This window comes from Scyliorhinus torazame, chromosome 13 (assembly GCF_047496885.1).
Source record: "Scyliorhinus torazame isolate Kashiwa2021f chromosome 13, sScyTor2.1, whole genome shotgun sequence".
Classification (NCBI taxonomy): Eukaryota; Metazoa; Chordata; class Chondrichthyes; order Carcharhiniformes; family Scyliorhinidae; genus Scyliorhinus; species Scyliorhinus torazame.
The window spans coordinates 136,384,544-136,399,551 of record NC_092719.1 but is presented as its reverse complement, the minus strand read 5'-3'; the positions used below and the strand labels follow the sequence as shown (position 1 = coordinate 136,399,551).

General features: G+C 47.1%; 1 protein-coding gene across 2 annotated transcripts; it reads left to right on the top strand.

The window, feature by feature from the left end:
• The first annotated feature begins 779 nt into the window (after positions 1-779).
• Positions 780-8,702, top strand: LOC140388290 (CCA tRNA nucleotidyltransferase 1, mitochondrial-like). Of its 2 annotated transcripts, none has more exons than XM_072472182.1 (7): positions 780-957; positions 1,423-1,616; positions 3,731-3,869; positions 4,019-4,145; positions 6,065-6,258; positions 6,406-6,659; positions 7,699-8,702. In XM_072472182.1, exons 1-7 carry the CDS (start codon positions 834-836, stop codon positions 7,945-7,947), a joined length of 1,281 nt encoding a protein of 426 aa, XP_072328283.1. In that variant the 5' UTR covers positions 780-833; the 3' UTR covers positions 7,948-8,702. The 2 variants fall into 2 exon arrangements, with proteins under 2 accessions (XP_072328283.1, XP_072328284.1); XM_072472183.1 differs by lacking the exon at positions 780-957 and adding an exon at positions 1,100-1,278.
• The last annotated feature ends 6,306 nt before the right edge of the window (positions 8,703-15,008 follow it).

Sequence of the window (15,008 nt, the reverse complement as noted above, 5' to 3'; positions counted from 1 at the left end):
ATCCTTCAGGTCTCAGCCAGCTTGGTCATAAGTGGTACTATTGAGCCACTCTTGATGTTGGACATCGAAGTCTCCCACCTATAGTGCAATCTGTGCCCTTGCCACCCTCGGTGTTTCCTCCAAGTGGCGATCCTCTTCCTCAATGAGTAATCCTGATTTATCAGCTAAGGGAGACAATCAGAAGATTTCTTTGTCTGTGTTAGACCTGGGACTTAATGGAACCTGGAATCAACATTCAAGACTTGGCGGGTTATTCCCTCCCTCTGTATACCACCATTCCTCCACCTCTAGTGGGTCTCCTCTGGGGGCTTTATGCTGCGTGCCTGCTAGCCCCCCCATCAGACAGAGGACCGGTGGAGGTTTTGCACCATTTTTTCGGGCGTAAAACACCACTGTTCCCACGCCAGCGTCAGCACTCAGTCTCAAAATTGGAGAATCCAACCCCATTCCCGCCTCCCATTCTCCCAACCGCCTCATTCTGCCCTTCCCTCCTCTTCCCCTCATTCTCTCCTTCCCTGCCGCCCCACTCTCCCCTCATTCTTCTCTTCCCCCATTCTTCGCTCCGTTCTCCCCACCATCCATTCTCTCCCTCTGCCGCCTCCATTCATCTCCCCTCCAATCGCCCCTCCCTTCTTCCTCCTTGACGCAGGAGAGTTGAACCGTTTGATTCACCCGCTCCCGAGGGGCGGGGGAGGGGAGGGGCTGGAGACTGGGACAGATTGCGCGAGAGCGGCGCAGTCGCAGTGAAGCGCTCGCTCAGGTGTCCTCGTGCCCTCCACCCTCCAATCAGTGTGGAGCAGCCCCGCCCCCCTCCCCAGCAGCGGCCTGGGTGGATGTTGAGCCGAGCGTTCGGCATTATCGGTGTGAGCGGAGCCTTGAGGCGAGGCCTCCTCACCATGCAGCTCAAGACGGTGGAGTTTGAGTCGTTGTTCACGGACGGTCTGAAGAGCATCGCAGGTGAGCTGAGGCGGATTGGAATTGATGGCGCTGCAGCCGGCGGGCATCAATGAGCCGCCATCTTATGGGTTCTGTATTTGCAGCGGAGGGTTGGGATCACCATCTCATCACCTCCCCCCATCTCCATCGCCCCCCATCTCCCTCGCCTTCTCTCCCTCTCTCAATGTCTCATTAACCGCGGGACCCGTCCGGTCTGCCGCATGTACCACTTGATGCCTTGTTTGAGCCGAGAGTCCAGAACAAAATGTCCTTGTTCAAACCACCCCCTCCCCCGCCAAATGTTCACCCCCTTTCCCTCATCTTCTTGTCGACCTTTGGGTGGTAAGTGTGGCTTTTCATTTATTTTTTTTATTTTTCTCTCCCTCCCTCCCGTGCCGCGAACTGATAATCTCTTCACGTTCCCAAGGAGAGAGTGTCTTTGAAACCCCGCAGTAACTGATCTGTGTTTTTCTTTTTCCCTTTCAGAGTTATTCAGTCAAAACAACCATGAGTTGAGAATAGCAGGCGGCGCCGTGAGGGATTTGTTGAGCGGAAGGCAGCCAGAAGATGTGGACTTCGCCACCACAGCTACTCCCGAGCTCATGAAAGAAATGTTCCAAGCCGCCGGTATTCGGATGATCAACAACAAAGGGGAGAAACATGGCACCATCACTGCAAGGGTAGGTCTGCGATGTGTCAATAGCCTGTCTCTTTCTGCAACTTTAATAAATCCAGAGGCTGCGTTATAGTAGCTGACCATCATCTCCTTTTGTATATCTCCTTGCAATGAGGAGTGAGGCCTCAATTCTCACCTCCGCATTTAGTGTCAAGTAATTATGTCAGAAGCATGCCAAAATTTAGCAACATCATTGTTAACACCCAAGTGTTGAGTTAATTAATTTAAAATAAACCCATCAGTACCAAAACGTAAAGGCCAGTTCAGCAGTAAGCCTGTCAAACAGCATGGGACAGACATGTTGCATTTGTTTCGGTTAAAATGTTCCTGCAGCTAAATGTTGCTCAAGATTCAAATGCCTGTACCGTCTCGTGCTATGGATCCTACTGAATTTGATTAACTGAAAAGTTATCCAAATATGTGCTTACAAAGAATTTAGAAGGTTTTTAAATGGGTGGCTTAATGTAAAGTCGGTAGTTAAAATACATAGAATTTACAGTGCCGAAGGAGGCCATTCAGCCCATCGAGTCTGCACCGGCTCTTGGAAAGAGCACCCTACCTAAGGTCAACACCGCCACCAAATCCCCATAACACAGTAACCCAGTAAGCCCACCCAACACTAAGGGCAATTTTGGAGACTAAGGGCAATTTATCATGGACAATTCACCTAACCTGCACATCTTTGGACTGTGGGAGGAAACCCGAGCACCCGGAGGAAACCCACGCACACACTGGGAGGATGTGCAGGCTCCGCACAGACACTGACCCAACCTGGAATCGAACCTGGGACCGTGGAGCTGTGAAGCAATTGTGCTATCCACCAGGCTACCGTGCTGCCCCCCCACAAGGCTACCGTGCTGCCCCCCCACAAGGCTACCGTGCTGCCCCCCCCACAAGGCTACCGTGCTGCCCCCCCCACAAGGCTACCGTGCTGCCCCCCCCACAAGGCTACCGTGCTGCCCCCCCCACAAGGCTACCGTGCTGCCCCCCCCACAAGGCTACCGTGCTGCCCCCCCCACAAGGCTACCGTGCTGCCCCCCCCACAAGGCTACCGTGCTGCCCCCCCCACAAGGCTACCGTGCTGCCCCCCCCACAAGGCTACCGTGCTGCCCCCCCCACAAGGCTACCGTGCTGCCCCCCCCACAAGGCTACCGTGCTGCCCCCCCACAAGGCTACCGTGCTGCCCCCCCCACAAGGCTACCGTGCTGCCCCCCCCACAAGGCTACCGTGCTGCCCCCCCCACAAGGCTACCGTGCTGCCCCCCCCACAAGGCTACCGTGCTGCCCCCCCCACAAGGCTACCGTGCTGCCCCCCCCACAAGGCTACCGTGCTGCCCCCCCCACAAGGCTACCGTGCTGCCCCCCCCACAAGGCTACCGTGCTGCCCCCCCCACAAGGCTACCGTGCTGCCCCCCCCACAAGGCTATCGTGCTGCCCCCCCCACAAGGCTACCGTGCTGCCCCCCCACAAGGCTACCGTGCTGCCCCCCCAGAAGGCTACCGTGCTGCCCCCCCACAAGGCTACCGTGCTGCCCCCCCACAAGGCTACCGTGCTGCCCCCCCACAAGGCTACCGTGCTGCCCCCCCACAAGGCTACCGTGCTGCCCCCCCACAAGGCTACCGTGCTGCCCCCCACAAGGCTACCGCGCTGCTCCCCGCAAGGCTACTGTGCTGCCCATGTCCATTACTTAAGTTTTTGTAAATAATGTGGAAAGTTTAATTTCCCACAGGTGATTCAGATATGTTATTTTGGAACTGTCTACTCTTTACTCAAAGTTGCTTTATTTAAGTTATCTAACAATTTTAGAAATTTATGCTTCATCGTATCGGTTACGCTGTGTATTTTTCCATAAGTGGGTTAATGGAATCATCAGCAATACACTCATTGATTCAATGTGTATAAAAAGAAATAGGCACTTAACTCTTTTGGGGAGGGGGTGACTAAGCAGAAGCCTGACTCATGTTTTTTTGGAATTCATATATATATCTGGAATATAAAGTTTGAACCACTTCAATAACATATTTCCTTGGGTTAGCTGCAAATAAAACGAGCCAATGATCTAGTTCTTAGGATTTGGAGTGAAATATTTAAATTTACCAGTTTTAAATATCTTTGATAGGTTCACAATCAGAGCTTTGAGATTACTACATTACGAGTTGATGTTGTAACAGACGGAAGGCATGCTGATGTACGGTTTACAACAGACTGGCAGGAAGATGCTCAACGAAGAGACCTGACCATCAATGCTATGTTTTTAGGTAATATGCTGTTCTTATTTCAGATGGCCATACTTTGTGTTGCCTTCCTTAAAATTTTTGTTTTTGTTATTTAATGTTAAAATGGATGTGTAATTTATTAGGCTGTGGATTTGTACTGAAACTCATTTTGATACTTAATTATTTCTCAGACCTTGATGGTACACTATATGATTATTTCAATGGCTATGAGGATCTGAAAAACCAGAAAGTTCGATTTGTTGGCGATTCATCACAGAGGATACAGGAAGATTATTTGAGAATAATGCGCTATTTTAGGTTGGTTCATTTTTGGTTTAGTGAAAATCTGATTTAAGATTGTGATGCCAATTTTTAAAAGTCTTACATGAGGGAAAAAAACTGACAAATAGCAGGCCTTGATTTTTGAAGGACATATTTATTGTTGTATAATTGGAAGGAATTGCATTCTCACCCTTTACAAATATTTATCAAAGGCTGGGTGATAAGAAAGCATTGGACAAGTATAAATTATCCAAGGAACATGAAATTCTAGCATTTTTGTTTCATGAAATTAGCACAGTTGTTTATCGAAACCTGGAATTTGATTAGCAATTTCCTCTAGAACAGTAAAATTGGAACTATGTATTTATGTAACCTGTGCTAAATCAGATGTGCGAAAGGTGAACTTTGCATTTACCACTTATTCTTTCATGTTAATTAGCCAATCCTGAAAACTTTATGTAATTATAATATACAATAGCTCTGTGGTTGAGTGAGAAAAAGAAGTAATATCTTTGATAAACCATCTATTTATGACACTTTTAAGAGGTATGCATAGAGAATTTAATGTTTCCGGAATATTGTTGAACTTATGATGTGAAATGAATGTCTTTTCAATCTGAGAAATGCAATTTCAGTGTTTTGTATATTTGCTGAAGACGTGATGGCAGAAACCATTATTTTTATGATAAAAACCTTCATACCCTCTTTTCTCGAACTCTCCCCAATTAGGATGCATTGAGGGAATAGCATGCAGAAATAAATTGCCATGCTACAAGAGCTTTTTATACACGTGATCACCTGTGCTAAATTCAGTCACTCCTCCAGAAGCCGATTACTGTTCACAAATATAATTACAGAGAGAAAGGTGGCATATACATGGAGAAGGAATCTTTATTTGTGGAATCCCTCTAGGCCATCAAGGTGCAACAGTCACAAAACATATATTTGGTACACAATCCTTATGCTTGTAGTCTCAACTGTTAGAGCTTGCAAATTGCCACGCCACGCCTACAGTTTTGAGCCAGGTTAAGGCCTGTATTTTACTTTTGACCCATATATTGAACTAAATTTATGTTCGTGTATGTGCTTTCAGCCAGATCCACACCCACAGGAGATCTGACCTCCCATGCTGACCTTGTGCTGTTTTCCTGCCCTGATTGTAAGTGAGCCAGACTACCACCAATAGATCAGAAGATATATATAAATCAATTTTTGTTTAAACTAGTCTTTCATTTCTTTAAAGAAAAGTGATTACAGGCCTATTGGTTGAGGAGAGCTGCGTGGCAATTGATGAAAAACATAATTGTCCTCTTAATTTAAGCAGCTAGTCTTGCACTGAACGGTGCTATCCCTGATTTGAATTATTCCATGTCCCCAACTCTCCAAGAACAAATATTGGGCCAAGTATCTTCATTGTTGCTTCTTGCTCACCAATGGTACCAACAAGTTGCTGTCACACTTTCCCTTTGGCAGGAGACATTTTACAAATTAATTGTCCATAATTCCAAGAAAGCATTCGACATACAGCACTTTAGGAGATTAAAGAAATACTGTTCTATGCACATGCAAATCATACCAAACTCTACCTTGCTTAACAACTTTGAGATATTTCTGGCCATATTTTAACAGAATCACATTCACAAATGAATTTTTTACTTGTGAGACAAATGAGAATTTTGGGACCCCATAACCACCAGCTGGATGCGGCAAGCACCGGTGTAAAGTATTTAGATTTTGCTGAAGATGAACAAATTCTGGTAAATTGAGGGATCTGTGAAATGTAGAGTCCAGCCCCATGAAGGACTTCTCTTTGCAGTTCAAACATAAAATCAAAATGCATTCAGGCTCACTGGGCTCTCTGGAGGAGTCGCTGGACTGGTACAATAATTGTTGTTGGGAGTAGACAAACTTTGGAATAAATTGTAGCTCATTGTAATAACTTTTATACCTTCTAGGTTTTATGGCAAGATTGCCAAAGAGTCGGGGGACCATGACCCAAAGACACTGAAGTCAATCAAACAATTTGCAAAGGGAATGGCTGGGATTTCTGGAGAGAGAATCTGGTTAGAGCTGAAAAAAACTCTAGTTGGCAATCATGCTGCTCATCTGGTCAGCCTTCTGTATGAACTGGATGTCGCCCAGTATATTGGTAGGCATAGAATACTTGATGACTTTTACAGTATGTACAGTTTGTTGCAGTGTTGTCAATGTATGACATAGTACCTTGCTTGCTAGATAGTTGTGACATCTTATTTACTTTTTAAAGTTGAACTTCAATTTCCCCTTCCTCCTCTAGGATTACCAGTAATTGATGGCAACCTGGAAGAACTAAACAATGTGTGCAAAAATGTGCACCATCACTCTCCAAAACCTATGACTGTCCTTTCAGCATTGTTTCGAATACAAGATGATGTTCTGAGACTTGACTTGAGACTCAAAATTTCAAAAGAGGAAAAGCAACTTGGTTTATTCTTAGTTAAGTACAGAAGAGATTTAATTAAGGCTGATGGCTCCGATCCATTAAAGCCCTACCGAGATTTCATTATAGATGTAAGTAACAAATTCAATTTTAAATTTTCAAAACCAGGTGAGAACATGAGTAGAATGTGGTGAAGTTTATATAGTCTGCCTTTTCAAATAAATCATTCAGATAACTTAGTGTAATGGGAGTTTATGGTGGACATTCCATCATGTGGTTCTTGAGTTGTTCTGAAAATGGGAAGAATTATGGCTTCATTGGTTCATTGTGTCCTGAGTGCAGTATTCATTCATTTTTATGTTTGGGGGAATCACATGGCCTAAATTATCAGGTGATTTGAAAAATTGTGGCCGATTTCATGACTAGTTTGTCAGAGAGGTTCAATCCATGCTGGGGCCTGTTTACATTTAAATCTATTTTTAAACATTGTTTCAGTAGCAACGGTAGAAAACACATTGGTTTAAATTCAGAATTCTGTGTTTTGGGGGAACATGGGGTCAATTTGGGCCACAAGCACACAAAGTAACTTCCACACCAACATTGGGTAAATTGTGAGCATTTTTCTTGGTCAGATTGCTACAAAACCAGCAGTGTAACTGCTCTGATGGCTCGTATGGAACTTTAAACAGATACCAATATCTATCTAGTACAGCCTTCCTTAAAACAAACAGTAATAATTTTGGCTGTGCAACTCCTACGGCGCTTTAATAAGCACACCATGTAAAATCTGGTTTTACCATGCACTGCTCGGTGAAACTAATAAACCATATAATATATTTATGTTACTTAACCATCCAAGCAGCAGCTCTGATTTCAATGTCTAACAGATGTTTTACCACGTGGAAACAATTTGAGATGTTAAAAGCAGACAAATGACAGGCTTAACATTAAATATCTGTCAATATAATTTCAAAATTGCTATCCTCTTGAAAGTATCTAACCATGAATTTTCATGTTATCTGTTCATTAGGTCACTTAACTCTTTGCATTAAGTTGGTTGCTGAAAGATTAGTGTTAGTTTTTAGTACTACTACTTGGGTATACTTGTTTTTTGTTTTTTTAAACTAGTGCTATTTGTTTGGTTCATCTAATTTTTTGCTCATTTTTCAGTGCAGAGAGCCAGATGTGCAAAACCGAGTGTGTGAATTGCTGAAGTACCAAGGAGAGGACAAGTTACTGAAGGTTATGGAGCAGTGGTCCATTCCACGCTTTCCTGTTAGTGGCCATGATCTAAGGAAAATAGGAATTGTTTCTGGAAAGGAAATTGGGACAATGCTGCAGGAACTTAGGAATACATGGAAAAAAAGTGGTTACCTGATGGATAAGGAAGAACTGCTCAGTATGGTGAAGAATCCATAAACATAGCCTGACAAGTTTGGAATGAAGAGAGGAAGACTTAACGGTGTGAACGATTTTTATTCTCCTAAAAGGTTTTTGTCATCAGCCTCAGATTCTTCATTATGTACATGTTTTATTGCATCTTTTAGTTCAACTGTTTTTTCTGTCACTAAGATCATTGTAGTTTACTTGCATGGTTACTAGTTTTATTAAACAGCAGAATTGGATTTTTTAAAAAGGATAGATTTGAATTGTGTAGCCGACCAGGCGTCAGTTTTGATCTTGTGCCACTTCTTTTGTCTATGCCTTCAAGGTTTCAATAGTTTGTATGGCTAAAAGTTAGTTCACTTTGTACTAGGTAAATGGCTGCAACTTGAAGGACTAGATCTGTAAATTTACTTCTATATGAAACTTGAGTTCAGGTTCACCCATTATTACTCTTAACCTATTGAGTAGTTTTCTGTAATGAAGGTAAAGAAAATAAAAAATCTGAGCTCGTTAAAAAAAAATGTATTCTTGCACTTGTCTTTACAGATTATATGTAATCTCTGACATTTTACTTCCTCCCATGTACCAGTCTTGTGCATTGAATGGTTTTGGTGAATTTGTGTTACTTGAACTATCATAATGATCTTGTAAATGTTACTGATTAGCAATGCATTAATTGGTCCTCGCGAACCACAAATTCAATATGCATCCACTGATAGGACCGTATTAGTGTAACGGGGCTGTTTCCTTTTGCTAATTTTTTTTTTATAAAACATTTTATTGAGGTATTTGTGATTTTGTAACAATAACGGACAAAACAGTGTACATACAAATATTTTACATAGAATTTACAGTGCAGAAGGAGGTCATTTGGCCCATCGAGTCTGCACCAGCTCTTGGAAAGAGCATCCTACCCAAGGTCAACACCTACACCCTATCCCCCTACCCCAGTAACCCCACCCAACACTAAGGGCAATTTTGGACACTGAGGGCAATTTATCATGGCCAATCCACCCAACCTGCACATCTTTGGACTGGGAGGAAACCGGAGCACCCGGAGGAAACCCACGCACACCCGGGGAGGATGTGCAAACTGCACAGACCGAGACCCAAGCCGGAATCGAACCTGGGACCCTGGAGCTGTGAAGCAATTGTGTTATCCACAATGCTACTGTGCTGCCCATATAATATAAACATAGTGCAAAGGCCATCTTCTTCCCTCACAGGTCACACCTTTCTTACACACTAATCTAAACTTAAACCCCCCCCCTGCTGACAGTTAATTTTCTCTAAAGAAGTCGGCAAACTTGATTTTCTCCAGACAGAGAAAGCTAGCCATGTCCGTAAGCCAGGTCTCTGACTTCGGGGGCTTTGAGTCCCTCCAAGCTAACAGTATGTCTCCGGGCTACCCGGGAGGCAAAAGGCCAGAGCGTCTGCCTCTTTTTCCTCCTGGATCCCCGGTTCTTCCGATACTCTGAAAATAGTCAACTCTGGACTTGGTGCCATTCTTGTTTTTAACACCTTGGACATGACATCCGCAAACCTCTGCCAGAATCCCCTAAGCTTTGTGCATACCCAGAACATATGAACATGGTTTGCTGGTCCTCCTGCAACCTTGCACACCTGTCTTCTACTTCAAAGAACCTACTCATCTGGGCCACTGTCATGTGTGCCCGGTGAACGACCTTAAATTGTATCAGGCTGAGCCTGGCGTATGATGTGGATGCGTTAACTCTACTAAATGCATCCGCCCAGAGACCATCTCTCCTAACTCCTTCCCATTTGTGTTTCAGCTCCTCAGTCTGCGTTTCCTCTGTCCCCATGAGTTCATTATAGATGTCCGCAACCCCCCCTCTCCAACCCATACTCTGGAAACTACCCTGTCTAACCCGCTTGGTGGTAGGAGCGGGAAGGTTGAGACTGGCCTGTGTAGGAAGTCCCGCGCCTGCAGGTACCTAAACTCATTCCCTCCCGTCAATTCAAATTTCTCCTCCAACTTCCTCAGGCGGGGAAAGCTCCCCTCTATGAACAGATCTCCCGATCCTTGCTCTTTGCCATTTCCGAAACCCTCCATCCACCCTCCCCGGGGCAAACCGATGATTATTGCAGATGTTTCCTCAATTATCCCCAGACTCTTCGGGCTGCCACCACCATGGGGCTGGTGGAGTACTGTGCTGGCGGGAATGGCTGAGGTGCCGTTACCAATTCCCCCAAACTTATGCCCTTACATGATGCCGCCTCTTCGCGCTCCCACACCAACTAATCATGGCTATATTTGCTGCCAATAGTAATTGCTAAAGTTCGGCAGCGCCAACCCGCCCTCCCCCCGGATACACTCCAACATCCCCTTTTTTACTCGCGGGGTCTTGCCCGCCCGTACAAAGTCACCTTGTTTACCCATTTAAAAAAGGCCAGTGGAATAAAGATGGGGAGGCACTGAAAAACAAACCGGAATCTCGGGAGAACCGTCATTTTCACTGTCTGTACCCTCCCAGCCAGTGATAGCGGGAGCATGTCCCACCTTCGGAAGTCTTCCATCATTTAGTCCACCAGTCGAGTCAAATTTAGCTTATGTAGCCGTTCCCATTCCCGTGCCACCTGGATGCTGAAAGCTTCCCCCCACGACCTTAAACGGCAACTCCCCCAGTCGCCTCTCCTGCCCCCTTGCCTGGATCACGATCATCTCATTTTGTAACCTGAAAACCAGCCAAATTCCCCCAGAATTCTCATAATTTCTCCAATCCTCTCTAGTGTGTCAGAAACATAGGAGCAGGTCATTATAGTGAGACTGTTTCACCCCTCCCTGAACCAGTCCCTTGAGACTCTCCGCGCAACGGCTTCATGGCCAGCGCAAACAGCAGTGGGGAAAGGGGGCATCCCTGTCTCGTCTCCCGGTGCAGCCTAAAATAGCCGGATGTCAACCTGTTCGTCCGTACACTCGCCACAGGTGCCTGATACAGCAACCTAACCCAGTCGATGAAGCCCTGTCCAAACCGCCCCAGCACCTACCACAGATAGGTCCATCCCACCCGGTCAAAGGCCTTCTCTGTGTACATTGCGACCACTACCTCTGCGTCCCTACCCTCTGGGGGCATCATGATAACATTCAACAGTCTTCTAGCGTTGGCCGGTAACTGCCCTTAACAAATCCCATCTGGTCCTCCCCAATCACATCCGGAACGCACTCTTCTATCCTTGAGGACAAGATTTTGGCCAACAGTTTGGCGTCAACATTTAGTAAGGACATCGGCCTGCAGGACCCGCATAGCTCCGGGTCCTTCTCCCGCTTCAAATCAGTGAGATTGTGGCCTGTGACATTGTCGGGGGAAGCACCCCTCGCTCCCTTACCTCGTTAAATGTCCTCATCAGCAGCGACCCCAGCATCACAGAGAACTTGTTATAGAACTCCACTGGGTACCCATCCGGCCCAGGGGCTTTACCCGACTGCATGGCCTTCAGCCCTTCAGCTATTTCTTCAATCCCTATCGGGGGCCCCCAACGCTTCTACCAGCCCTCCTCCACCTTTGGGAACATCAGCCCCCCTAAGAATTGCCTCACCCCTTCCGGCCCAACTTGGGGCTCTGACTCATAGCCTGCCATAAAACACCTTGGACGCCCTGTTAACCCTGCTGAATCTGCGGCCAAGTTCCCGTCTCTGTCCTTCACTTTCCCAATCTCCCTGGCTGCCTCCCTCTTTCTGAGATGCTGCGCAAGCATTCTGCTGGCCTTCTCTCCATACTCATATATGGCCCCCCTCGCCTTCCTCAGCTGCTCCCGCCTTCCCTGTAGTTATCAAGCCAAACTCCGCCTGTAGCCTCCGTCGTTCCCTTAATGTCCTGCCTCTGGGGTCTCCGCATATCTCCTGTCGACCTGAAGTATTTCCCCTATCAGTCGATCCGCCCCTGCTCTATTTACCTTCTCCCTGTGGGCCCGTATCGAAATCAGCTCCCCTCTGACCACTGCCTTCAGCGCCTCCCAGACCATTGCTGCCGAGACTTCCCCTGTGTCATTAACTTCCAGATAGTTCTGGATGCATTTCCTCACCCGCCCGCACACCTCCTCATCCGCTAACAGTCCGACATCCAATCTCCAATGCGGGTGCTGGCCGCACTCCTTGCTCACCTGTAAGTCCACCCAGTGCGGGGCATGATCCGAGACCGTGATCGCTGAGTACTCAGTGTCCACTATCCCCCGCCAATAAACCCCTGTTCAAGATGAAAAAGTCAATCCGGGAGCACACTTTATGTACGTGCGAGTAGAAAGAGGACTCCTTCACTCTCAGCTGCCCAAACCTCCATGGGTACAGTCCCCCCATTTGGTCCATCAACCCCTTTAGCTCCTTTGCCATTACAGGCACCCTGCATGCCCTTGAGCTCGACCGGTCTAGCCTTGGGTCAATAACTGTTGAAGTTTCAACCCCCCCCCCCCGCCCCCACCCATGACCAGCTTATGCGAGTCCAGATCCGGGATCTTCCCCAACATCCTCCTTATAAACTCCACATCATCCCAGTTTGGCACGTAGGCATCCACAAGTACCACTGGCAGCCCTTCCAGCTTCCCACTATCCATGAAATACCAACTTCCCACATCCGCAACTATTCTTCCCGCCTCGAATGACACTCTCTTATTAATCAGGATCGCGACCCATCTAGTGTTCGAGTCCAGCCCCGAATGAAATACCTTCCCGACCCATGCCTTCCTTAGTCTAGTCTGATCGATTACCCTAAGATGTGTGTCCTGTAACATTGCCACCTCCGCCTTCAATCCTCTCAAGTGCGCGAACATGCGTGCCCTCTTACCCGGCCCATTTTGCCGCTAATGTTCCACGTGATCAGCCTGGTTGGGGGGCTTCTCGCCCCTCCCCTCTTCCGATCAGCCATCACCTTTCTTAGGCCAGTCTCCAGCTTGCGCACCCGCAGGCCCGCCCCGAGGCAGCCTCCGTCCACGATCTCCCTTTTGTTCCCCAGCAACAGTGCCTCCCCCATCAGCAGAGCAATCCCCCCCCCTCCCCCAGTAACAGCACAATAAAAGCAGCTCCCTTCAACAAGCATAACATCTGCTCACCCCCCACTGCGCTTCCGTGAGCCAGAGCACCCAGCTAGCGTGATAGCCTCCGCCCATGGCGCCAAACATTTTCCCACCTATTGTTTCCCCCCTCCCCCACCTGCTCTGACACACATATGCAAGAGGAATATGCAAGAGAGAAACAAAAAGAAAAAAAACCCACGTCAAAAATTCACACCTCCATCACACACCAGTACAAATGCAAACTTAATTTACAAAAATATGCAGAGGCTCCAGGATCGATACAGAAGGTATTACAAATCTTGTCCAAAAACCAAAGTATTTTTAACGTGAACACTGCAGCAAAGTTCAAACACCTCAGTCCCCTGCCAGCCCTTTCCTTCTGGCAAAGTCCATCACTTCCTCAGGCAACTCAAAATAGATGTGTTGCTTCTCATAGGTGACCCAAAGACGGGCCAGATACAGCAGTCCAAACTTCACCTTTTTCTTGAAAAGGGTCGACTTTACTTGGTTGAATCCCGCTCTTCTGGCTACGTCCGCGCTCAGGTCTTGGTAAATGTGCAGGATGTTGTTCTCCCACTTACAGCTCCGTTTCCGCCTGGCCCACCGTAAAATATGCTCCTTCTCCAGTTACCTGTGTAATCTCACCACCATCGCCCTCGGGGGGGGGGGGGGGGAGGTCACCTACACGCGGCTTCTTCGCTAGTGTTCTGTGCGCCCTGTCCACCTCCAGGGCGTCGGGTGAACGCCCCATGCCCCATTAGCTTCTCGAGCATACCCACTATATATGTTTCTGCATCCGCTCCTTCAAATTTCTCCGGGAGACCAACGATCCTCAAGCTCTGCCGGCGGGACCTACTCTCTAGATCCTCCACCGTCTGGAGCCTTTTCTGCTGGTCTCTCAGCATCCCCATCTCCACCTCCATTGCTGTTTGATGTTCCTCGTGCTCGGTCAGTGCCTTCTCCACTTTCTGGATCGCCCGATCTTGAGCGTCCAATCTCTGATCCAGCCGAGCAATTGATTCCCTAATCGGGTCCAAGCATTCCTGATTCTGCTTGGCGAAGCCCTCAACTGCTCCGTCGACCGCTGGGTCGTCGAGCCAGAGCTCCACTCATCCGCCATGCTTTTTCCCGCTGCAGCTTCAATCCAGGCCATCTCTGTTCTCCTATTTCTTCCTTTGCGAGCACTCCTGGTCCACCTATCCATGCACTGGTGTGGGACTCCTCACGGTCGCGTCCACTATCGATTTTTCAAGTAAAATCCGAGAAAAAATCAGGGAAAAGGTCCAAAGGTCCGTCCCGAGCGGGAGCTACCAAATGTGAGACCTGCTCCTTCATGGCCGCCACTGGAATTCTCCTTTTCCTATCATGTTAGAAAGTCTAGACATGGGTTACTGCATATCTGGTGGAAATGCTGGGAAGTAGCAGTGAAGTCGGAATGCTATTGTTTAGTCCATATTGAAATGGCTGTTTTATTTGCACAATGTACTTTATTCATAAAATATCTGGAAGAATATTGCAACAATATTCAGGCCCTCTACATTCAGCGTTTTGCGCACTTGGGGTACTTCACTACAGTCAAAGAAACAAAGACATTTCAAAATGGTCATTACAAATGGTGCAATGGTATTTAAATTGTCTACCTAGATCAAATTGTACTTTCAAGTGCTTCAATACAATTGTGACACGTGTAATATTCACTGTATGCATTTAATGTGAGTCATACAGCCCAAAAAGATTCAATACAATTCCACTTCCCTCAGTTCACTATGGCTGAAAGGTCTTAGATAGCAACCTTCCCCCCCTTGCTCTGCTGTGGCCGCTGCCCAAAGTTTAGTGCACTAGTCTGCACCACTCGGCTGGGGGCAACTGTTACTGGAAGACCCAAGTTTCAGGCAGACCAAGGAACGTAATTCACCGAGTTGATCCTCCAGCAACAGTTGAAGTTTGTCTCTGCGGCCCTGGGAACAGTCCGTAGAGCACGGAATCTTGCGTCACAGAACTGCTCAGGATGAACCTCAACAAAAATTATCTCCCTCGCCAGACTGTTTGCAAAGACACATTCTTTG